At 44.5% G+C, this 26,131-nt stretch overlaps 1 protein-coding gene across 1 annotated transcript in view; it reads left to right on the forward strand.

Annotated features, from left to right (window-relative positions):
- Nucleotides 1-12,230: 12,230 nt before the first annotated feature.
- Nucleotides 12,231-26,131, forward strand: part of ITPR3 (inositol 1,4,5-trisphosphate receptor type 3) — a 126,055-nt gene continuing 112,154 nt past the window's right edge. Inside the window, exon 1 of the mRNA XM_056845363.1 lies at nt 12,231-12,324. Within this exon, the coding sequence (XP_056701341.1) occupies nt 12,236-12,324 (89 nt within the window). The 5' untranslated portion in view covers nt 12,231-12,235. The remainder of the gene's footprint in view (nt 12,325-26,131) is intronic.

A 26,131-nucleotide genomic window follows, 5' to 3' on the forward strand; every position in this document is an offset into this window, starting at 1 on the left:
ATACAAGCTCTAGATTATGGTATTCTGCAGGGTTCAACGTTGTCCCCAGTAATTTTATTTATACACACACTCACATATATGTTGGCCCTGGTTAGTATTTGGATGGCAGACCATCAAGGAATACCAGTGTTGCTATGCAGAGGAAGGCACTGGCAAACCACCTCTTTTAATCTCTTGCCTTGAAAACCCCATAAGTGGTAGCCATGAGTTGGCTGTGACTTGACAGCACTTTGTGTGCTCTCTCTCTCTCTCTCTCTCTCTCTCTCTCTCTCTCTCACACACACACACACACACACACACACACACACACATCCAGTCGGGGAGCTCGTCAGGAGGTTTGGGGTTGGGTCCCATCAATAAACTGATGCGAGCCAACTCTTCCTCCTGCTGGATAAACCAGAGACAGCTTTCTTGGCCTTGAGCCAGTGCCTGGATGCTGTGGTCAGATGGCTGAGAACTGGTTGAAGCTGAATCCATCAAAGAGTCATATGGCTGGGGAGGGCTGGGACTGGGTTGATGTGGGGGTTACAGCTTCCAGCTATTGACGAGGGTCCAACTGTCACCCGTGGGCTCCATGAAAAGATTGAGTGTATGACTTGATGCTTTCACTGGACAAACAGGTGTCCACAGTAGCAAGGTCTGCATTCTTCTATCTTTGCCAGGCCCCCTATCTGTCTCAGTCAGATCTGGCCACCGTGATTCATGTTATGGCCACCTCTAGATTGGACTACTTCTATTTGCTCTACCCAGGGCTGCCCTTGAAGACGCTCCAGAAAATTCAGGTTATTTGGAATGCAGATGCTAGGGTTTTGACTGATGCATCTTGGTCTACACACATACAGCCAATACTGAGGCAACTTCACTGGTTGCCAAATGGTTTCTGGATCAAATTTAAGGTGCTATTTTTAACCATGGTCTGGGACCATCATACCTGCAGGTTTACCTGTCCTGCTACAATCCCTCACATTGCCTGGATTCTTCATCACACAATCTTTTGGTGGTGACCTGCCCTTTAGTGGCTCACCTCTCCTCTACCTGGAGGAGGGCCTTCTCTGTGGTAGCCCTGTCCTGGTGGAATGCTTTATCAGAAGACACGCATGCCCTGCATGACCTTGTTCCCTTCTGCGGGCCTTGCAAGACAAAGCTCAAGTTCCAACAGGCTTTTAATTAGTTGCTGAATATGCCTTGTGATTCTTGCACTGTTTCCACTCAGTCATTTTACTGTTGGGTTGTTAGCTGCAGCGATGTTCAACAGGCAATTTATATAGCTGGTTTTAAATGGTCTTATATATTATTATTATTGCTTTTAACACTGTTTATTGAATTGTATCATATTTTGATGTAAGCCACCCCGAGCCTTGCTTGTCAACAGATGGTGAGAATGTGATAGATAGAAGCCACACTTTCAACCCATAATTATTTTTCTCAGTGTGACTTTGCTACACCCTCCTCTAGTCCCCTTCCATAAATGTATGCACTGTGTTTGTGATAGTCAGTGGCAAATGAGTACCTGTACTATATTTGTAAAAAAAAAAAAAAAGCATACATTGTTTGTCATAGGATGTATAGCTATACCGTAACTAATAGGTGCCTAGGCCTATGTCAGTCCAATCGTAGCAAAACTAGGTCACTCAGAAACGAGACAGAGGTCTCCATAGTCTCAGGGAGATCCCCAGGTATGCAGGAAAAAAAATGACATTCTAAATTAAATGAAAGAGTCTGTATATCCAGTCCCCCTCCGATGATGAGAATACACTCCAGATGGCACAAAATGTTGTGAGCAGTTAAGAGAGTTGAAGGGGGGGGGGGAAGAGGGAGAGAAAATTAATTTGCTCAAGTCCCTGAGAAATTATAGAGTCCTGGAGGGGGAGATTATGAGAAGTAGGATGAAATGGGATTTCCAAATCCCACCTGCAGCAATTCCTTGCAGGCCCCTGGCTTGCTGCCACCAGATAGAATCAAGCTGGCAAGTTCTATATAGGTTTGCAGTGTGCTAAATGTTGTTAGATATTGGACAAGAATGAGCACAGACAAAAATGCAGACCAGCAAGTGTTGAGGACTGGGACAGGAAAACCTCTTTGGAATGGGAAGTTCCTCCTTCATAATATCCTTTTGTTTAGCAACCGGGTGACTGGCCTGTTTCCCAAAGATTAGCAAGTGGCAGCACTGAAAACTCAATTCAGATGTTGGCCTTGCCGAAGACAAACAGCTTCAGCATAAATACTAACAAACTTCAGTGAATACAGGGTCTCTGACTCTGTATAACATATGCCAGGTGTTAACTTTGACTTTTGGCTATTCCTATAGGTGAAAGTTAATTTCAGCCAGTAATTCAAGTTAGGTGCTAATAAAGGGCGTTCAGAAATATTTTGCTTTGGACCATGCAACCTTTTAGAAATCCCAGGATTCTTTGGAACACAACTTCAAAACCTTTAATGTCATAACAAGCTTCATTGCACATGGAAGTACCTGGAAGCATTTTTTTAAGGAAAAAATGCTTTTGGGGAGGGATGGGTAACTAATTAAGAGAGAATAACATGGAAGAGGAGGGATATGTAACCTTTTTTCTGTTTCCCTCCTCCAAATCACCCTTTGCTGGTGGATTTCTCTCTGTAGGGTTTCAAATGCATTTTATCTTTGCAAATATATTTTGAACCTCTTGCAAAGAAAAGACACTGAGGATTTTTCAGATTGGGGAAATGGTAGACAGGCAAAGTTCTTGCTGCTTTCTAGTCACTTCTCTGCTCTTCAGCTATCCCCAAGAAAATTTGCTTTTGAAGAGACCGATGTTGGGAAACCATTATACATACTGGCATGTAAGATAGTTATCCTCTTATGTTCAAAATAACCTTACCCATCAAAAGCAGTGCAGCCCTGCATCAGGATACTAACAAAATTGATTTTGTTCACCCAGCATGTGTGACCAATATGCTGCCTCCTTTCTGGGACTATTCTTCATCCATACCCTGCCCTCACCAAGTGCTTGAACAACCCAAACAAAAGATCACATTTTAGAGATGCTAATAATGTAACAGTGTGTGGTCTGAGATGCACACCCCAGGATTCCTTGCATGTCACAGGGGTCTCTGGAACATATTTATGGGACTGCATACAGCTGCTCATGTCTGAAAGTTGCACCCAGACTCTCGGTCATTGCAAGGGATACAGACATGTATCATTTCATTCTACTGCAGCTTCTGGAATGTGTGTGTGTGGTGTTTTAGACCTAACTTATTGTGTCAAACGTGTCCCATTTTTCCTTAAGTTTTCCTTACTGTTTTCTATTTGCTGCAGTCATTCCAAACTTTACTTGGAAAAATGTGGAAGAACTCTGGATCAGAATGTGTCTGGTTGGCTTCTCTTCTCCCTTACTGCTTGCGTCTCATCACCCAGGGCAGGCTCAAGGGGAGAGTGAACAGAGCATGAAAGATGCTATAGAGAATCCAGCCTTCTTTGCCTGCATTGTGCTTCTGGGTTGGGAGCTGAGGTCAGTGGGGTGGGAGAAGATTTGTCCCGCAGCCTAATAATCCCTTGTTTTATATTTTCTGTCCCTCAAGAATTCCTCCTCTCGCTGACTTGGCTACGAAAACAAAGGACTCAGTGTCTTGTCCACTCCTTTTAACACAAAAGCAGTTGGAGTCATTTTCGCTTTCACATTGTGGACAACTTCATCCTCAAAGTTTGGCAGTGGCTGGCTTAATGATGGCCGGATAACTTTCTTTGCAAAAATATTTAGCAACATATTACCAACCGTGGAGCTGATCCTGTGTTTGGGTGTGTAAGTGTGCAAGTATGCTTAACATCAAGTCGAGTAACAGCACAGTCCTAAACAGCCAATTGACTTCCATGGATTTAGATGGGCGTAACTCTGTTCAGGATTGCACCATAATTCAGTGTGGGGGTACTTGAAAGACTATTGCTGCAGGTCACTGGGAAGCAGGAAGAGTTGTGGAACCATTTTTTTTTTACTTGTTATATTAAAAAAACCAATAATTCGTCATAAAGGCCATTCAAGTCTGACATTTGGTGTAGCACACACAGAGAGGTGTACAGTTCATTACTATGAAATGCCCATGTTAATCTTTCTTGTTCTAAGGTTCCCAATTTAGTTCTGTTTCACTCATCCTTCAGTTATCAGCCTTTAGATGGTCTACAGAGCAGCCTCTGGTTCATCAGGATCTTCACAAATATACCAGGATAGAGTATGCAGAGGTACTGGTATACTTTTCTTCAACAAGATGGTTTCCCCTATTTAGGCAACCCCTTCCAAGAATTTGCAAGTTCTTGTCTTTTCCTGCTCTCTCCTATGCCTTTCTCAAGCATGTTCTGCAATGTTGTCGAGATGCTGGTTTATGGGGGGAAAAAAACTGGGGTAATTTTAGGGTTGCCAGGCCCCTCTTTGCCACCGGCAGGAGGTTTCTGGGTAGGGTTGCCAGGTCCCTCTTCGCCACCGGTGGGAGGTTTTTGGGGCGGAGCCTGAGGAGGGTGGGGTTTGGGGAGGGACTTCAATGCCATAGAGTCCAATTGACAAATTGGCCATTTCCTCCAGGAGAAGTGATCTCTACCGGCTGGAGATCAGTTGTAATAGCAGGAGATCTCCGGTTAGAACCTGGAGGCTGGCAACCCTAGGTAATTTTAATCCACTCACATGATTAGAACGAGGGAATGCTCTATTTATTTCACCTATAGTAAACTCCCCCCCCCCCCGCTCCCTTTCCTCCCTGCCTCTGGTTTTGGCCTCTCATCTTTCTACATTAATTATTATTTGGAACCCAACCCAGTTTTCAGTGGTGCTCTGCGCTGAAAGGATCTTTGCTTTGCACAGGGGCCAGCATGGCAGCCAAGGCTGGGTATCATTCTTTCCTATGTGACATTACAGCAGAGGGAAGGTACCTGTGCCTTCTGAGCCTGCTGGAGGGGGTCTGTGTTTCCAATGGTGTGAAAAACATGACAAGACCAAAGCTGATCCAAGGAAGGGTGGTGCGCTGAGAGCGGGCGGAGCTGATCTGCTGCCAGAGGAAACTCCAGTGTGCTGAAGCAGTAGAGGGAATCTGCGGCTTGAAAAGATTCCCACTGAGGGATTGCAGCATGGAAAAAGAATGTAGTGCAGCCAAGAACAGAAAATGAGCCTCGCAGAGAGATGACTCTGCTGCTGCTACAACCACACTCTTGCAGCTGTTTCCTTTCCAAAAAGACTCCCGCTTCAGTTTATCCTCCTGCACGTATGCATTGAGGAAGGAAACACGCTTATATCTCCCCTGTCTCCCTTGGACAATGGAACTGGAGGCAGAGATAGCAGAGCAGTGAGCACACAAAGTGAGTGCATAGGAACAGAAAGGCAGTGCCCATGGTATCATCTCACAGCGACACACCCTGTTTATTTTGCTACTGGCTTGATGACTCAGTCCCCCCACCCCACCCCAGTTCCCATTGACTCCAGCCCAGTCGGAGTCTTTGGCCTTTCTGCTCATTTGGTTCACACTGCATTAGAATCCAGGGTAAGGCATAGTTAATTTAGCTATGTATACTTTGCTGTTCTCCCCAATGGGGACTCAAAAAGGGTTGCAACGATTTCCCCACCTCCATTGCACCCTCATAACAACAACCCTATGAGGTAGGCTATGCTGAGAGCAAAAGTGTCCAAGGTCACCAAGCCAGTTTCCGTGGCAGAGTGGAAATTGAATCTGGGTCTCCCAGACTCTAGACCAGCACTTTAACTACTATGCCATGTTGTGGCCATGTCACGGATTTTCCTCAAAGTAACATAATAATCTTCTACAATTCTTCCTCTCTTCTGTCAGAACTCTCTCAGCCCGACCTACCTCACAAGGTGCCTGTTGTGAGGGAGAAAGGAAGGTGACTGTAAACTGCTTTGAGTCTCCTTATGGTAAAGTGGGGTATAAAAACCAACTCTTCCTCTTTTTATTCTCCTCAGAGTGACCTCCTCTGCCATCAGCCCTTTCGGTGGAACTGATTCCTTTCTTCTTTTTTAAAGTTCTCACAAGCAACCTCTTTGTCTCCACACATAACTAGAGTCCCTCACCCATAATACTAAAAAAACTGTTCCTGTTAAACAAATGAGTCACTTGAAACTAAGTTCTCCTTATCCTTCTGATCTCTGATTAGTTTAAAGATTTAAGGAGCTAGTGTGAGATGATGTGCACTTAAAGCAAAAGAAAGAGATCTGTGTGCAAAACTCAAATGTAGACCTGATAAGAACAGTGACTGTTTACAACAATTAGTGATAACACAAGTCTTCCTAGCCTTGCTGTGCTAGTGTACCACTTGCCGCAGGAGAGAATCCCTGATATCCTTGATATCAGGGAAGACTTTGACAGGCAATTTTCTCCATCAAAACCAGCTCTTTCTCAGATCTATGAGACTCCCACTCAGTCTGAATTCTCCAATTCCATATTCAGTGTGATAAGGAACCGTTCTGGGATGTACATCTAATAGAAAGCATATGTTTATGTGCATGGCTAGCTAACGGAATACAGCTAAGATAATGAAAAAGTAATAAGATTGCACTAGAGCAGCAGTATTTGGCAGTACAAAAGGAGTATTCCCATTATGGGTGTAGATACAGATAGGTTTGCTAAAGCAGGAGTTGGGGGGAGGGATAGCTGTATTGTGAGTGCTGTCTCTGGAAGAAAAGAGTTTGAACGAAATAGTCCTGTTTGCTCATTCACTCAAGAACGCGAAATAGCTTTTAAATTGGGAATGAGTGGCACTGAATCTCCATGTGGTACTCCAATGCTTTTTAGGGTTTTGAAAGAAAACCAACATCAGAACAGATAACTTGGTCAGAGAAACCTGAGGTCAGCCTGGAAGATCACTTGGGTGACCAGTCACTCTCTCTCTCAACCCAATTTATCTTGTAGGTTCTGAGGAAAAATGTGTGTGTGTGTGTGTGTGTGTGTGTGGAGGGGGAAAACAGGTTCCTGAGGTCTTTGGAGGAAGCATGGGATATAAACTTGAAAGATGTGAAATAGTAGGAGGAAGATAAGGCTCCTTGCAGTTCTTAAAACGAATCCCAGTTTTCTAAGCAGCGCTGTGAGTTTATTCTTCTTCACCTGGGATAAAAGTTTTACATTTGCCTTGCACTTCTTGACAGACTTGAATTTGCCATTCCTTTGCAGAAACAGCTGTGCTTGATTCCCCTACTCTGTCATATGTTGTGAAAGAACAAACTCTGAAGTATCTTAAAGTTTAAAACTCGTGTTCTAGAAACGAATGCAAACAATTATCTTGCTATTTTAAGTACATGATATCACAGCACAGGCAATAGGTACATTTCAAAGGCAATATATGGGGTGGAGATGTGGCCTGGTGGTACAGCATCTGCTTTGCTCGCAAAAGGACGCAGGTTCAATCCCCTAGCGCCTCTAGTTAACAAGGATCAGTAGACCCTGGAGAATCACTGCATGTCAGAGTAGGCAGTAATGTCCTTGATTGATCAATTGTTTGATTCAGTATAAGGCAGTTTCTTGCGTTCATGTGAAGTACAGAGAAAATTAGGTATATGCCTGCCTTCCCAATGATGCTGATAAGACTGAAATCTCCTTTAATCAAAAAGCATGCTACATTTCCCTTTGAAAGCTCCCCTAGTGGACTACAGAACATGACAGCTCCTATGTGACAATTGTAGTGTTCCTGTGGGTTGTATGATCTTTATGAATCCAGACTTTTATTAACTGTTCTATGCAGCTGTTTAGGCACAGATTCAGGTTATCTCTAAGCCTCCAAATGCCCAAAGGGCCCGTTATCTCCTAATTGCCTACATTAGTCTAAGCCTCTAAGGGTTAATGTGCTTGCTGGTCCGAAGGCACATGATAGAGGCAAAGTTGCTGAATTTAAACACGTTTGAATGTTGCCAGTGCCAGGGAAGCCTAAGGGTGCCGTGTGGAGAAAAGGTGGGGTAGAAATGAAAACAAATTCATCTGCACAGCTCAACATTAGTGTAGCAGAGAGTCAAGCTACAAAGAGGGATTTCAAATTCTCACTCTGCCATGAAGTTTGCTGGCTGACTTTAGGCCAGTCCCTCTGTCTCAGACTGACCTCATTTACAGTGTTGTTTTGAGGATAAAATAGAGGTGAGGACTGGAGTACCTTGTAGCCCCCTTCAGCACCTTGGGGGAAAGGTGGGATAAAAAAAATGTGCTAAATAAAATCTACCGAAATAAGAAGCATTGATCAGTGTGCTTACCATGGCTCAAATTACCAGGGATTATGAGATACAGTAAATGCTGCTTGTTTCTGATTAATCAATATTGGCCTAGATCATTTCAGTTGAAACTGTGGAGAGCTGAGTGGGAATCAGGAAGGAGAAGGGTATGCAAGAAAGGTGGGATAAAAAATGTACTAAATAAATGTACTAAATAAAATCTACCGAAATAAGAAACATTTATCAACTTGCTTACCATGGCTCAATTTACCAGGGGTTATGAGATACAGTAAATGCTGCTTGTTTCTGATTAATCTAAATTCGCCTAGATTGTTTCAGCTGAAACTGTGGAGAGCTGAGTGGGAATCAGGAAGGAGAAGGGTATGCAAGAGAGGGAAGCCGACTGGAAATTAGGGCACTTCATTCTGTGATGCATTTCTAATCAACAAGAAGGAGAGGAGAATATGGTTGCCGTATTTTGTGTGTTAGGGAGGGTTCCTGTGTGTTCAGTAGTTTAATGTTAGAAATTCAACTGCCATCTCCCCTCATTTTCACTGACAGCCAGTATGCTCTAGGATGTTAGAGGAAAGGATGCAGCTCAGTGGTAAAGCAGAAGCTTAGCACATAGAAAGCTGAATCCCTGGCATCTCCAGAGAAAGGATTTCAAAAAGCAGGCGCCAGGCAAGACCTTTTCTTCCTGGTGACCCTGGAGAGCTTCTGCCAGTCAGTTTAAATAATGATGAATTAGATAAACCAATGGGCTGAAGGCAGCTTCCTATATATTCATTAGGGTTGCCAGGACCCTCTTCACCACCAGCGGGAGGTTTTTGGGGCGGAGCCTGAGGAGGGTGGGGTTTGGGGAGGGACTTCAATGCCATAGAGTCCAATTGCCAAAGCGGACATTTTCTCCAGGGGAACTGATCTCTATTGGCTGGAGATCAGTTGTAATAGCAGGAGAGCTCCTGCTAATACCTGGAGGTTGGCAACCCTAATATTAATCACATCCTTTGCCTAGGTAATGGAAGTTGCATCGGCCGAGTTGCCATCTGTTAATGACCCGGGAGTTTTGTGAGAAAAAAATTGGTGGGAAGGCAGAACTCTAGAACTGTTTTTGTCACACGAGGTTTTGGTTCAGCTCAAAAGAAAACTGTTGATCTAGTAGAAAAGGGCAAGAGTCCAGTAGCACCTTAAAGACTAACAAAAATATTTTCTGGTAGGGTATGAGCTTTCGTGAGCCTACCCTCCCAGAAAATATTCTTGTTAGTCTTTAAGGTGCTACTGGACTCTTGCCCTTTTCTACTACTGCAGACAGACTAACACGGCTACCCGCTGTTGATCTAAACCACTGGTTCCCAACCAGGGGTCCGTGGACCCGCAGGGGTCTGCGAGAACTAAATTAAGGTCCGTGAAACAAACTTATAAACCCATAATAAATTAATATTTTCAATTAAAAGTTCTCTATTATAAAAATATATATTCAAATATTATTCTAAGTTTAATGTTTAACTAACAGTTATGATTAAAGTTTAATTTCAAATTCTCTGAATTTTTATTTTGAACCTTGGGGTCCCTGCACCGAACAAAAAAGTCCTAGTGGTCCCTGGTCAAAAAAAGGTTGGGAACCACTGATCTAAACAGATCCCGTCGGGCTTTTTTCTTCACCAATAATGGTTTTAAATTAATTTCCCTCCCTTCTTAAATCGCTTCTTGCCCCTGGCCCCCAAAGAGCATGAGAATAAAGGGCCACGGCCCCTTTAAAAAAAAACCCCCAAACATTGCTGGCGACAATTCGCCAGCGAAACAAAAGGGAGAGTCAGCCGCAGCGCGTATTGCTTTTCCGCCTTCGCCGTCTAGCAGCTGAATCGCAGCGCCGGCCGCCTCGGCAGGAAGCCCCGAGCTGAACGGCCCTGGGCAGCCCTCCCCCCTGCCCCCTCCGGCTCCACGTGAACGGGCGGCGAGGAAAACAAAGGCACCCCCCTCCCCTCTTTCCCGATCTATTGCAGCTCGCCGAAGCACAGACCGGGGAGAGGGCAACGTGCATAATGCACACACACACACGTGCATATGAGCGCGCAAGATGAGTGAATTAAAGAATTCTGCCCCCCGGTCGCGTAAAGAACACGCTCTAGCTAGGACTGACATTTAAGTTGTAGAGTAAAAAAAAAAAGGGGGGGGGTGTTCAGCCACTTCCAGTGTAGTATAGCAGTCAGAGGGCAAAAACGCATGGGAGGGTTTGCCTTGGATTGGCCTCTCTCTAGATGCACGTTTCCCCCAGCCGAATTCTGAAAACTCAAAAATAAGCCCCCATGCAGAGTTTTGAGAATTTGGATGGGGAAAATAGAATCATCGAGTTGGAAGGGACCCCCAGGGTCATCCTGTCCAGCCCCCTGCACAATGCAGGGAATTCACAACTACCTCCCCCACCCACCTAGTGACCAGAAGATGGCCAAGATGCCCCCGCTCTCATCATCTGCCTAAATGTGCATCGAGAGAGCGGCAAATCCAAGCAAAACCTCCCTCCCATGCATAAATGGCCGACTACTGAGATGCCACTGCATTTTTATTTATGAATCTTCTTGCTGCTATGTAGTCCAAGGCAAAACCTCCCATGCGTCTTCGCCCGAGCATGCTTGGCTGTGTGTGTGTGTTAAGTGCCGTCAAGTCGCTTCCGACTCATGGCGACCCTATGAATGAAAGTCCTCCAAAATGTCCTATCTTTGGGCGAAAACGCACGGTCGCTTTAGCTTCCTGGCTGGAACAGGGAAGAAAGGAGGCTAAAGCGACCGTGCGTTTTCGCCCTTTGACAGCCTTGCTCAGATCTTGCAAATTGAAGGCTGTGGCTTCCTTTATTGAGTCAACCCATCTCTTGTTGGGTCTTCCTCTTTTCCTGCTGCCCTCAACTTTTCCTAGCACGACTGTCTTTTCCAGCGACTCTTGCCGTCTCATGATGCTTGGCTAGCACCTGAGAAACCCCGGTTCAAAACCCTAGTCTGCCATGACACTCCTTCGGTCCACTTACGTCAGGCACGCTCAGCCCGACCGACCTCATAGGGTTGTTGTGGGTATAAAAGGGGAGAAAGCACGCGCGCCATCCTGAGCTCCTTCGGAGGAAGAGCGGATGAAAAATATCAGGGCAAAAACGCACGGTCGCTTTATCCTCCTTTAATCCCTGTTTCAGCCAGGATTCAGCCTGGATCGAACGCATGAGTTTCGCCTGATGTGCGTTCGATCCTGGCTAAAACAGGGATTAAAGGAGGATAAAGCGACCGTGCGTTTTCGCCCTTTGGAAGTCTGATGCCTAATTTTGCTCAACCAAAGAGAGGAGTGGAGCTAGGTGGATTTTTCTTCCTTTGGAAGTCTGATGCCTAACTTTGCTCAACCAAAGAGAGGAGTGGAGCTAGGTGGATTTTTCACGGGCTTGGAATGATCCTCATGCCATGGTCTTCCTACCACCGCAGAACTACTATCGTGTGCAGTCCCGGCAAGAACGAGCCGAATAAGATCCCTCCCTTGAAACTCTCACCAACTGCGCACATTTCCGACACGCCTTTGCTTGGGAAGAGGCTCCCCCCTGCTCGGTCTCTGCTCGCTCGTAAAAGCAGCCTCTGCGCCGGAGAAGTTTCTCCCGGGGGTGGGGGGGTGGGGGGGGCGTGCTCAGCAGGGGCGTGGCTTCGCCGTCGGCCCCCCTCGCAGGCACGATTTGCATCGGACGTTCCATCGGGACTTCCTGATCGCTTGCTATTGGCTGCAGGTAGAGGGCTGTAGCAAAGGCAGAGCGCGTCCGCGGGAACTCATGCAAATCTCTGATCGAGCCTCGCTCGCCTGCCCCCCCCCCCGCACACACCACTTCTGGATCCAGCCCTGCCTTCTCGGGTACGTCCCGGATCAGCGCAAGCACGTGGGGACGGGGATCTCGCGCCCGGTCTCTTCCGCGGTTGTCCGGCGCGCCGTGGGGAAGAGCCTGTCGCGCCGTCGCCGCGGGACATCCCGCCAGCCACATGGTGGGACTCTCAGCGGGGCGGTAAGAGCCCAGAAGGAGAGGCGTCGGGGACCTGCCGTCCGTGGGCATCATGAATGAGATGTCCAGCTTCTTGCACATTGGGGACATCGTCTCCTTGTACGCGGAAGGGTCGGTCAATGGCTTCATCAGCACTTTGGGGTGAGTGGAGCAGCGCCCTCTCGCAGCCGGGGACTGGGGGGTGGAGGGGGGGGGAAAAGCCCTGCCTCGGAAATGCGTTTCGCTGCTGGTCTCAAAAGGAAATGGAGCTGTTTCTAAGGCGAGGCTGCATCTAAGCCGGTGAAAAAGCAGCGGCGCGCCTTTGCCGGCTGGAGTGGGATTGGGAGCAGTTCTGAAGCATTGGAGAGACCTGGACTGCTAACTTTGGGTCCGCGGTGGAAGCCGATCCGAAGTTCTTGAGGGTGCCGAAGTTCTGCTCGGTCACTCTGCAGCCTTAGAATTGCTTCTGCGTGCGCCCGAGCGAATGGCATGTGGGAACGCGTCGTTCTGCGAGTTTGACAGGGGCAGGCTGAAGGTGGACGCAGCGCTTGGCCACCGGGAAATGCAGAGGAGCTACCTAAAGAGTGTGGTCAAAGCTGGATCCGAGTTACGTGTAGCTGAGATATCTTCCTGTTACGGGTAGCAATCTGTTCCCTGACCAGCAGGGGGCCAGGCTGGACGATTGAGACAGCCAGGTCGCTTTGATGGGAACCTGGGGTTTGGGAACATGGTAGGCAGGTAGTTGGCTGTAACAGTACTACATGGCGGCAAGAAGATTCACAAGTAAAAATGCAGTGGCATCTCATTAATGGCCGTTTATGCATGGGAGGTTTTGCCTTGGGTTTGCTGCTCTCTAGATGCACATTTCCCCCATCCAAATTCTCAAAAGTCTGCACGGGGGCTTATTTTTTAGTTTTGAGAATTTGGATGGGAAAAATGTGCAGCTAGAGAGCGGCAAAGCCTCCCATGCATAAAGGGCCTTACGACTCAGAACTAGTTCACACAATGTGTTTGTAATCAATTCATGGTGACCCAAACTTCTTAAGTGTTTGTTCACATGGACACGTATAATGTGTATTGAGTGATCATTGGTATAATTAACAGAAATTTCTATTCGTGTGACAATGGAGGAAACAAAAAGCATCCTGATAGTTGTGGGAACTGATGCCAACCATTTATGGGATTGCCTAACTAACACGTTTTGTGTACTTCGGAGAACATGTACCTGAGAAAAGTCAGGACTGTTTGTATGGACACAAAATGAGTTCAACGGACCAGACCTAACTAGGGTATTATTAATGGCATATGCATTAATAGGCAACAGCCTGTTTTTTTGGTGGCACATAGTGATATTTTACCTGTCTCCCCCTCCACTGATTTCTCCCTCTTCTGTGTTATTAAAAATTCATGTTGCTTTGGATCTCACCCTGCCATACATGGCCCAGGAACATGAATGTAATAAATACAACTAGTATTGTAGCAATTAATGTTAATCTCCAATGAATAGAAACTGTGCTTTTGCTTTGCTTTTAGAAAAGCGCTCTGAATCATGAACTGTAGATGCCTTTCCTGAATTACCATGAGCTCGCCAATTTTATGCTGTGTGTTCTCATTTATCCCTCCCTTGTGTCTCTTTTCTCAAAATCGATTGGTTAAAAAGTGAAGGGATCTTCTGCTTGGACTGTAACCCTGCTGGGCAGGGTTAGGGCCCCTTCTGTGTTCTGTGCAACTTTAGTGCATGGCTGGTGCTGACTAAATGCTAATTGACAGCCCTGAATTAGTGCCTCCAAATTGTGGTATAACCTGCCAAGTAGCTTGTCGGCATACAGTATTCGGTGGCTGCTAAAGGCTGCCATCCCGCTGTGGTAATTTCTTCCTAGCTCTGGTGGTCCCTTTACATCCTCAGCAGACTCTTAAGTGTTCCCTGAGAGAAGAAAAGGAACAACATAATGCTACTGACTGGATGTGGGTAGATCGTGGGCTTTTCTCTGCCTGACCTTACTTAGAGCTGTGCTGCTTGTTGAACCCAAACTAGTTAGGATGCCTGTAAATCCTGAGTGGGAGTCAACTGAAGGCTGCCTCCCACAACCTACAGCGTCAAGCCATTCTTTTTTGCCAGCCCGCTTTTAGTTAGATGGCAGAGTCCTTTGTGGGTTACTGTAGCAGCCCATTTACATGGATGCTTGCTATGCTCCTACTGTGCCTTTATGTGGCCGATTGATGAGAACGGGGGGGGGGGGGGAGCCAGCATGGTGTAGTGGTTAAGAGCGGTAGTTTGGAGCAGCAGACTCTAATCTGGACAACCAGGTTTGATTCCCCACTCCTCCACATGAGCAGCGGACTCTGATCTGGTGAACCAGGTTGGTTTCCCCACTCCTACACATGAAGCTGCTGGGTGACCTTGGGCCAGTCACAATTCTCGCCAAACTCTCAACCCCACCTGCCTCACAAGGTGTCTGTGTGGGGAGAGGAAGGGAAGGCGATTGTAAGCCACTTTGAGATTCCTCAAAGGTAGAGGAAAAGTGGGATATAAAAACCTTCTTCTTCCTCTCCTCCTCCTCCTTCCAGCAGAAATGAAGTGGTGGGGATGAATAGTGTGTTGACATTGCTGCTACTCCCATGCAGATTGCAAAACAAACAAACAAAACAAGAAAAACCCTATATGTTTGTGCCAGTCTATGATGCCGACAGGAAGAAGTCCAGCACAAAGCATAGGGAAGACTGTGCATACCAGATGCTCACCAGAGACAATTAAATGAAGACTAGATGAGTTGATGTAGGTGGACCCTAAGTAGCAAAAGGCACTGTTCTCTGAAAAGCGGGTCTTCTGTGCTTGCTCTTCACTTAGCCTACACAAATTGCTATAAGGACTTGTATCAGCCCAATCCTCGAAGGTAGAACTAATGGTGTTGGGGTATTATGCTACCTATATAAAATCACGATAACATTATTTTTGCCCCACACAGAACAGTGTAACATGTGCTAATGATCCTGGCTAGGTATGTGCTTTCCTCAGTATGGCTTCCAACAGTCACTTGCTAATTGTAGCCAGCTATCCACATGCATAAACACAACACCAGATATGCTCACGGGTAATCATAGAAACATGTGCTGAGCTACACGCAGAAAGTTGTCTATGTCCAAAGTTTGGTGGGGTCCAGAGTGTGTTGCGCAATTTGGCAGATACTGCTGAGTTTCTGTAGAAAAAAAATTGGTTACAAAATGCTACCTGCTTGCATCCAACATATGTTGCCTACTAGGAGGTTCAGCCTGAGGTGGAGACGTGCACCAACCAAAGTAGATGTTCGGGCAGCCTGTGGCTCACTCTCAGCCATCCATTCCCATTGCTACAGCGTTGCTGGCAACACCTGTGGAGTTTGCAAGGACCTGATCAACAACAGCATAAACACAGTCTGTGCCTGTCATTCAGATCTGTGTTGCTGTTGCAGTGGTAGAAAAACAGTTTGGGTCATTTGGGACACTAAATTCCTTGAGCTGGTCCTACTTTGAGCACTCTAAAGGAGCCACCTTGAACCACAAGGAAAGTTGGGATATAAGTGTTTTCATCATCATCATTTTTATTTGCCTGTGATGTTCCCATCTCAGTGGTCCAGGGTCCCATTTGTAGATAGGCTGCTAAATGTGGGCTTGGGTGAAATGTGAACAAATGACATACATTAAGGGGGGGAATCCTAAACAGGTCTATTTGAAAGTAAGTGCCATTTTGTTCAGTGAGGCTTGCTACCAGGAAAGTATTCTTAGCACTGTGAGGCTGCGATCCTATCTCAAACAAAGTTGCTCCCTTCTAAATACGTTGAAGTCAGTGGGCTTGGAAAGTTTTATTTTTGCTTAAGATTGCACTGTTAGTGTCCTAATAATTATATCAGACCATAATTTTTTCTGCAGAACACATTCTGCTGCCATCTCTTAAATGTTGATGCTATACAGTTTGGGATTTTGATGTAGAAACAGGCTCCTGAATGCTTGGAACAGGGTCACTGGGTTGAGGCCATGGTTGAAAACAAACAAGCTTATGTGCTAAAGACATGTTTTTGTTTGGAAAGTCCTATTTGCTTTGTACATCATGATTCATTTGATAGTCAAATACTCTACCAAGTTCAGAAAAGCTTCCAAGCTTTTCTGAGCCAACTGGACATACATGCAGCATTAAGAAGAAGAGTTGGTTTTTATACCCTGCTTTTTTCTACTTTAAGGAGTCTCAAAGTGGCTTAGAATCACCTTCCCTTCCTCTCCCCCACAACAGACACCTTGTGTGGTAGGTGGGGTGAGAGAGCTGTAAAGAGATCTGTAACTGGTCCAGAGTCACCCAACTGGCTTCATGTGGAGGAGTGGGGAACCAAACCTGGTTCACTGGATTAGAGTCTGCTGCTCCTAACCACTACACCACACTGGCCATTTATGCATGGGAGGTTTTGCCTTGGATTTGCCTCTCTCTAGATGTGCATTTTCCCCATCCAAACTCTCAAAACTCAAAAATAAGCCCCCATGCAGAGTTTTGAAGATTCAGATGGGGGAAATGTGCATCTAGAGAGCGGCAAATCCAAGGCAAAACCTCCCATGCATAAATGGCCGCTGTCTCTCATTCCATGTATGTTTGCTTGGCTTAGAAAAGGTTGGAAGCTCTCCATTTGTATATGAACTTTGTGAGGAGAGAGGGGTGTGACTTGCAGTTTTGGAAGGAGAACTGCCACAAGCGCTTATGCTAGTATTTAACCAAACATCTCCCCACACACAACAAGAAAAACCTCTTTTTAGTCTTCAAGGTGCCACAAGACTCCTGTTTATTTTTCCTACAACAGACAAACACATCTGCTTCTCCGGAATTATTGCTGACAGAGAATCTGAATCATCCTGAGTGATGGAAACCGCTCTCAGGTGCCAAAAGAATGTAGCTGACATGTCTGGCAGAGGATTGCATCAGGGTTCTGGCTGCACAGTGGGCCCGATCATTTTCTTGCTTACTTCAAGAGTTACTCAATTGACCTAGCTGGAGTTATCTTGAAAGACATAAACATGATTGATGTCATAATTAGATGTTGTGGCTTCTGCGGGTTAAGCAATTAATTAATTTAAAAAGATGCTGTTTCTTACTAGGCTTTTAACATTACCTTCATATATACCTGGAATCTCCCAACTTCTGATACTCATGGTTCCCGTGTTATCTGCATAGAGGTATTGTGTGTATTTTGCATGCATGCACAACTGTAAGTCCCACGAAGTGACTACTGGATTTAGGGTTCTAGTTTGTGTTTACTGAGGCTGTATGCCTCGATCAGGTTCTGAAGAGGTGGATACAAATTCTAGAAATAAACAATGGGCTGCCCCTGTTCAGACAATGGAGACTGTCTGTATCAAGGGCATTGTAGTAGCTCATGCTCCTGATATGTGTGGAGGGAAGCTTACAGTACGTGTGGATTTAACATCTAAAAATGGGGCTAGGGTAACAATACAAGGGAAAAGTGGGCTTTGAAATGTCATTTCCTCCTGTTTGCAGGCATGTAATCTGATCACTGAAACTGCCTGGAGTGTTGTTGCTATTATCAACAGAATGTTTTTTGATGAACCATTTGTAGAATCTCCACACAATTTGCATCTAGGTTGGTTGCCTTGGACTACATACAGTTCCTTCAGGGCTTTGATTGTTATGTGGTTTACCTGCTGAATGAATCTGCTTCCCAGGGGCATTTTGTTAGTAATTCCTATATAAATTTGTGACTTGTAGTGCTATATCTAATCCCTTGCTCCAGAACACATCATATAGAAGCAAATTTCATTGATCGCACTGGCACACATAATGACTATTAGGTTCAGAATGCTAAACTTGTTAGAAGTAGACATAACCTTTAGCAGTTATAACAATATAATTCAAATATCTACAGTAATGATAATGGTATAGCTGTTAGTAGGGGCAAAGGAGGATTGAGGTTCTAAAGGTAAAAACCAATGGAAACACCATTTCTTAACTTGGCTGTAAAGAATGCTCTGTAAGGAACTTGTTTGGAGGTGGCTGCATCCATGGATATAACAGCAACAAGGAGGAGTTACTGCAGTGCCCAAAATTAATCTCAGGCTTTTGTGACCCATAGTGTTTATTGATTGGTTGAGTTAGTTTATCTTTATCTCCCCTTCCTCCAAGAGGCTCAGCATGGTATTCACCCTTCTCCCTTTTATTTTCACACCAACTCAAGAACATAAGAAAGGCCCTGCTGGATCAGACCAAGGCCCATCAAGTCCAGCAGTCTGTTTACACAGTGGCCAACCAGGTGCCTCTAGGAAGCCACAAACAAGACGAGTGAAGCAGCACCATCTTGCCTGTGTTCCACCGCACCCAAAATAATAGGCATGCTCCTCTGATACTAGAGAGAATAGGTATGCAGCATGACTAACTCTATGAGGTAGGTTGGGCTGAGAGAAAGAATGACTGGCCCAAGGTCTTCTAGCAAGCTTCAGTGCAAAAGGGGGCTTTGGAACAATCCCCTCCCCCCATAAAAAAGAAGGAAGAAGTCCTTCAGAAAACAAAACAAAAAAATAGGGCAGAGCTAGGACCATCCATTCATCAACAGAGGCATAACATCCAAATCGCAGGATGTCTTATTTCCTCTGTACACTGCATTGAACAGGCTGCACCAGGAGTATTGTGTGCAGTTCTGGAGGCCTCTCTTGAAAAAGGATGAGGACAGAATGGATCGGGTGCAGAGGAGAGCGACAAGGATGATCAGGGGCCTGGAGACCAAGCCCTATGAGGAGAGGCTGAGAGAGTTGGGAATGTTTAGTCTGGAGAAAAGGAGGTTGAGGGGGACATGATTGCTCTCTTTATGTATTTGAAGGGCTGTCACTTAGAGGAGGGCAGGAAGCTGTTCCTGTTGGCAGCAGAGGATAGGACTCGCAATAATGGGTTTAAATTGTGGGTGGAGAGGTACTGGCTGGATATTAGGGACATTTTTTTTTTTACAGTGAGAGTGGTTCAACAGTGAAATCAGCTATCTAGGGAGGTGTTGAGCTCCCCCTCACTGGCAGAAGCTGGACAAGCACTTGTCAGGGATGCTCTAGGCTGATCCTGCATTAAGCATGGTTTTGGACTAGATGGCCTGTATGGCACCTTCTATGGTTCTATGACCCAGAACAATCAAAACATCCTGTATATTTCATTGTATATGTCTGAATAAGCAGGAGATCTCCAGCTAGTACCTGGAGGTTGGCATCCCTACTTGTTGCCAGTTCCATGGGCAGAGAGCTTTGCTCTTTGTCCTTTTAGTTGGGCTTAATGTGTGGAAATGGGCAGTTGAAGCTTTTTTGTGGCATGGAGGTGAATTAACATCCCATTAAGCTTCTATTGGAGGAAGTGACAACCCCAGGCAGGACTCTTCCCTTGGTCCACCTAATAACCTCATTCCAGGGGATTCCTTAGATTCTACTTGCTCGGTATGCCCAGTGGGGTCCCCTGCTAAAGGCATGAAGGGGCACACTTGATGTTGCTGTGCTGAACATAAACCAGAGATAAGGATTCTGTTTGTTTTCATATATTTATATGTCACTTATCTAAATGCAGAGATTCCATTTGAACCAGAAGGTCTGAGAATTCCAATCTCTGTATATGAGCCCTTGAAATGGAAGATATAAAAACTGATTTTTCACTGCTGTTATATTTGCTTTCTGCATAGGAATATTTAGTATCCTGATTTCCTTTACAATTTTTTTCCATTGTCTCCTCTGTGCACAGATGGCAAAGACCCTGTGTGCTGCAAACACTTTTATCCCACCTTTCCTCCAAAGTGCCTGGGGCAGCATACATGGTTCTTGTTTCCTTTGTTTTCTAATTTCTCTAAAGCAAATGGGCAGAGCCTGATAACTTTGCCTCTAATGTGGTTGCCAAACAATTTTAAAACTATTTAACCATTCAGTTTTTTCCTCATTGAACTCAGTTGTTAACCTTGCTGGATTATACCTTTTGTGCATAAATTTCTGTTCGAGCTTATTTCTTGGCTAAGATCAGCGTTGAAAACTGGCCAAAAATTCTGAAATTACAAGGTTGGAATGAATGCGGGAGACAATTACAGACTCCCTGCAGAAATGAAAGGGTGCTTGCTGTTCTGTAACAGGAAAAAAACCCCAACAAAAAACCAAAAATGTGCTGGTGACCAAACATGTCAAGAGAATTGCCCCAAGACTAAATAAAGCTGCCAGTTACACCCTTTAGCCACATATTTAGTAATGAAGGCTTTGCATGAATCTCATGGAGGAAGAGGCAGGTATGAAAAACAATGCTACTAATTAAAGCTGCAACCACTAAAGTGATTTTTGACAGTATGAACAAATTCCTATCCTAAAAGGGGAGCTTGCTTGTACTGGTAGGCTCAAGTCCTGATTTCATGCTTTCCTTTAAACCCAGTTAGGAGTTAGCTGTGTCTTGCCATAACTAATGGCAGTTTGCAGCCATGGGAGGCCACAGCTGTACATGCCATACATTTTGCTGCGAAAAAGACTTTTAAAAGTGTAGATTTTGGTTGGCCCATCTCACACTGGATCTATACATGCATATTAGCAAAAAAAAGTTATTGCGATGGGATGGCGTGTGAAAGGAGTGGATGGCAGATGATTGCTGTATGTGGATGTTAAGTGCTTTTAAGTCGTTATGGCAACCCTACGAATTAATGACCTCCCAAACGTCCTATTGTTAAAGCCTTGCTGAGATCTTGAAACTGAGGGCCATGGCTTCCTTGATTGAGTCAATCAATCTCATGCTGGCTCTTCCTCTTTTCTTGCTGTCTTCACATTTTCCTGGCATTATTGTCTTTTCCAGTGACTCTTGATGCTAGTGCTCATTAAAATTCACTACTAAACCTATGATCCTCTTTTCTAATAGGTGGCTGCTTCATGCAGTCCAAGTTAGGTGGTGGCAGTAGCAAGGATTGGAAAATTTTGCCTTCCCAGAACCACTTTGAGACAAGTGTTTCTGCTCCCCAGGAACAGCACGGTCTGCTGAATAGAGGCTTGGTGTAGTAAGCTGATAAATATAGCAACACCTTGGTGCACATTTATTTGAAGCTGTACAAAATGTTTAGAAATGAATGGATAATTCTAAGAAGACTGTGGGTGAGAATCAAGTAATAGATATGAGATGAGGGTGAACTGCAGCTTCATTGGGTCCCAACTAGGGTTGCCAGGTCGTTCTTCGCCACCTGCAAAAGATTTTTGGGGTGGAGCCTGAGGAGGGTGGGGTTTGGGGAGGGGAGAGTCCAATTGCCAAAGCGGCCATTTTCTCCAGGTGAACTGATCTCTGTCAGCTGGAGATCAGTTGTAATAGCAGGAGATCTCCAGCTAGTATCTGGCTGTTGTCAATATCAAAAAACACCAATTGTGTTTGTCTTACTGTCAAATGTATTGAAAATAGACCACCAAAACAAATGAAAAGTGTGTCAAAAAACACACACACAAAGGCCTCGCAGGGCTATCCTCGAGGCTATTGTGTGTGTGTTTTTTGACACGCTTTTCATTTGTTTTGGTGGTCTATTTTCAATACATTTGACAGTAAGACAAACACAATTGGTGTTTTTTGATATTGATGTTCATTATTTTGAGCCACGTGCTGTCTATTTGTACAGTTACCACTATTTTCAGCATAGGTTCCCTCTTTCTCCAGTATCTGGCGGTTGGCAACCCTAGTCCCAATGAGTAGACCTGGCCCTTGGAGATCTCTCACTATTACAATTGGTCTTCAGACAACCAAGATCAGTTCCCCTGGAGAAAATGGCTGCTTTGGAGGGTGGACTCTTTGGCATTATACCCTGCTGAGGTCCCTCCTCTCCCTAGGCTGCAACACAAAATCTTCAGATATTTCCTCACCCAGAGCTGGCAGCCCTTCCAATGAGCAGGATTTGGCAAGAGGAAAAGGGGTGAGCAGGGGACTGATCCTGGGTTTCCCTGTGTTAATTAAAGGATAGTATAATCCAAAATGTCCTTTTAAGATTTGGGATAAACCACATGGCGAATATAACTGATGGTTTTTGTGTTCCAGAATTTTGCTGTGGAAGTGGCAGACGAAAAGTGCCATCTTAAGCAGAGTAACACCCTTCTAAGACCATTGAAGTCAATAGGCTTAGAAGGGTTAATTCTGCTTAGAGTTGCATTGTAATACTTATTAAGCATTTCTGTTACAGAATGTATACTGGGAAACACATCCATGATTTAGACAAATATTGTAGGCACACATATAAGGATCTGAATGCATAACTCTTTAGATTGACAAGCTGCAGACTAGAACTACTCATGTTGTTTGTGAAGAAAGGTGCATGCAACCAACATGTCAGATAGGGAGTACGATTATGGGCTGTTTGCATGCACAGTCTGACCCTGTCGAAGGGGAAGGGCTTTGAGTCAACACTACTGAATAAGTGACTGTTATTTAGTTTTCAATCACACCTTTAGATAACCATTATTGTGGTTGCAGGTAGATTTGAAGGGTGGGGCTCTATGGGGCAGTACAGATTGCTCTGGAAAGGGTGCCAGTGTGTAATTTCCTTCTATATAACAATTAAAGTGCAAAGTACTTTTGTTCCTGCAGGCATGGTTTCATGTGCTACTTCCCTAATATTAAGGAAGAATGAGTCCCATTCCAGATGGCTAGTGGAGAGGCAAATGTAAGGCTTGGAGGAGCAAGCAATGGACCTGAGACTCTTGTTATAAACCTTTCTCTGTTGACAATGACCAGTATTTAGTGTTCTGTAATGACTGCTTCTTGACGTAAATGAAATGGATTTGGTAGTATTTAGCTGTCAGCCTTGGCCAAGAAGAGAATTGAGTATGCTGTTGTGGAGGGAAGTGCCCTTTTACCTCCTTGTGAAGCTGGAATACATTGATAGGACTAGAAAAAGTTCTTGCTCTTCTAAAGATTCATGGCTAATGTACTAAAGAAATATGATAGTGGAACTGGAGGGCAGAAGAGGTTTGAAGCTCCTTCTAGCACAGCTCCCTGCATTGAACCAGGTTTTGTAAAATCCTGAACTCTCCGCATCACCCACTGTCCTAATTTACACACAGCCAGCAACTATATGAGGTAGAGGGATCGGTACTACTCATGGTTTCTTACTTGCTAAATCACATTCATTAATCATTGTATTCTTTTCTGTTCTGTGCGTTTTAATGGACCCATATCCTTTTGCTTTCATTCTTATCTTTCTAAGGATTCTTTTTCTATATCAATTAATGGATGTCCTCTGACATTCAACTGGAATTCCTCAAATGTCTTGAGAGCGCTTATCTTTGCCCTATTTTTGTTCTTTTAATGTTCAGTATCACTTCTGTGCAGATGACCTGAAACTTCGCTTTCCCCCCTCCTGATCTGTCTTTACCTTGTCTTTCCAATATTTCCTCTTGTCTAATTTTTTTTTTTGGACTGGTTGACTTCTTATAATCTGGTGTATATTTTCTTTTAAACTGAGTTATGGGTCTGTACTTTTGTGTGCGTGTATTTTTCTCCTCTCACTCTGGCTAGTGTTTCTGTGCTTTCTTCTCCTCAGGTATAGAGCCTTGAACTTTTATTTGATTATTCTCTCCCTCATTTTCTTTTTTATTTAAGCTGTGGAGAAATGCATTCCACTTTAGGATAGGTCACGCTATTGAGAGTTTTGGGGCTACAAACCCCCCCACATTCATTCCAATAAGTTTTTCTGTCAGTATGAGGACAGGAAACATGAACTCCATTCTGTTGATGGCTCTCTCAAGTACCCTTAAGTTCTGGTTGTACAAATGCTTCTAGCCAGCAGAGAACAGTTATAGGGTATCTCCCACCCTGGCAGGAATGTGACACCTAAGAGAGGACAGAGTCTTGGGGAAGTCAAATGCTAGATTGCATCTCTGCATAGAAAGGACAGGAAGAGAAGGATTGGCCCACAGGGGGTGGTAGACAGGAGTTAAATTCCTTGGACATGAGGGGTGTGGAGTCCATTTTAAGAAGTCTGTTCTGAGGAATAACTTGGAGGAAGGAGCTCTCCTACCTGGGCTCCATCTTGATGGCTGCCATCACCACACAGAGTTAACAAACAGCAGGCAGCCGGAACAAAGACTTAAGGTTATGGATGACTGATCAAAAGCTGTAACCTTAAGAGGAAAACGCCTACCCTAGAATAACAGACAGGGTATCTAGAGAAGGGACAGAGGAATGCATGTACGTACCTTTACTTTGTAACTATTGCTGTGCAGAATATGTGTGTGGACATTTTATTTTAAATAAATCTCTTATTTGTTTCAATGCTGGAAGTTTGTTCTCTGTAACCATGATAAGCCTCACTCGAACATGTTACTAGACCCGCTAAGTATCTCAACCTCTCCATGGACCTAAAGCAGAACTGTGTTTGCAAGTTCACAGGGCATTCTGCCATATATGCTAATACAAAAACCTGCTATTTCTAACTTTTGTGTGTGTTAAGTGCCGTCAAGTCGCTTCCGACTCATGGCGACCCTATGAATGAAAGTCCTGCAAAAAGTCCTATCCTTGACAGCCCTGCTCAGATCTTGCAAATTGAAGGCTGTGGCTTCCTTTATTGAGTCAATCCATCTCTTGTTGGGTCTTCCTCTTTTCCTGCTGCCCTCAACTTTTCCTAGCATGACTGTCTTTTCCAGTGACTCTTGTCGTCTCATGACATGACCAAAATACGATAGCCTCAGTTTAGTCATTTTAGCTTCTAGGGTCAGTTCAGGCTTGATTTGATCTATAACCCACTGATTTGTTTTTTTAGCAGCCCACAGAATCCGCAACACTCTCCTCCAACACCACATTTCAGAGGAATCTATTTTCTTCCTATCAGCTTTCTTCACTGTCCAGCTTTCACACCCATACATAGTAATAGGGAATACAATGCATGAATTAATCTAGTCTTGGTGGCCAGTGACACATCCTTACACTTCAAAATCTTTTCTAGCTCCTTCATGGCTGCCCTTCTCAGTCTCAATCTCCTTCTGATTTTTTGACTGCAGTCTCCCTTTTGGTTAATGGTGGATCCAAGGAATAGAAAGTCTTGAACAATTTCAATTTCCTCATTGTCAACCTTAAAGTTGTGTAATTCTCCTGTAGTCATTACTTTTGTTTTCTTGATGTTCAGCTGTAGTCCTGCTTTGGCACTTTCTCTTTTTACTTTCAGCAGTAGTTGTTTCAAATCGTCACTATTTTCTGCCAATAATGTAGTGTCATCAGCATATCTCAAATTATTAATGTTCCTCCCTCCAATTTTCACTCTGCCTTCATCTAAATCTAATCCAGCTTTCCTAATTATATGTTCTGCATATAGATTGAAGAGATAGGGAGATAAAATACATCCTTGTCTGACACCTTTGCCAATTGGAAACCATTCCGTTTCTCCATATTCTGTTCTAACTGTGGCCTCTTGTCCAGAGTACAGGTTGCGCATCAAAACGATCAGATGTAGTGGCACGCCCATTTCCTTTAAAACCAGCCACAGCTATTCATGATCCACACAGTCAAAAGCTTTGCTGTAATCTATGAAACACAAGCTGATTTTCTTCTGAATTTCTCTCGTATGCTCCAGTAACCAGCGTATATTTGCAATATGATCTCTAGTGCCTCTTCCTTTTCTGAAACCAGCTTGAACATCAGGCATTTCTCGTTCCATATATGGTAACAGCCTTTGCTGTTTCTAACTTTTAGATATTGTTAAACTATGGGGGTTGTCTCCTATGTCAAAGGCACAGGTTTATTCATTTATTCCATCATGGTTTGTTTACTGTCATTCCTTTTTCTCCTTTCATGTTTCTCAGTTTCACTCTCTTGACTCCATTCCTAACGCTTTTGCCCTTTAGGTCCTCACCCACATATTGTTAGTGGATGTTTCTCCTTTGTTATATTGTCTCCATTGGCTTCCATTTCATTATCTGAGCCAGTTTAAATCAATTTTAAAGATATTCACTTTGTCTGCCCCTTATCAACATTCTGTCT

Source organism: Euleptes europaea, chromosome 2 (genome assembly GCF_029931775.1).
Source record: "Euleptes europaea isolate rEulEur1 chromosome 2, rEulEur1.hap1, whole genome shotgun sequence".
In the NCBI taxonomy this organism is placed as follows: domain Eukaryota; kingdom Metazoa; phylum Chordata; class Lepidosauria; order Squamata; family Sphaerodactylidae; genus Euleptes; species Euleptes europaea.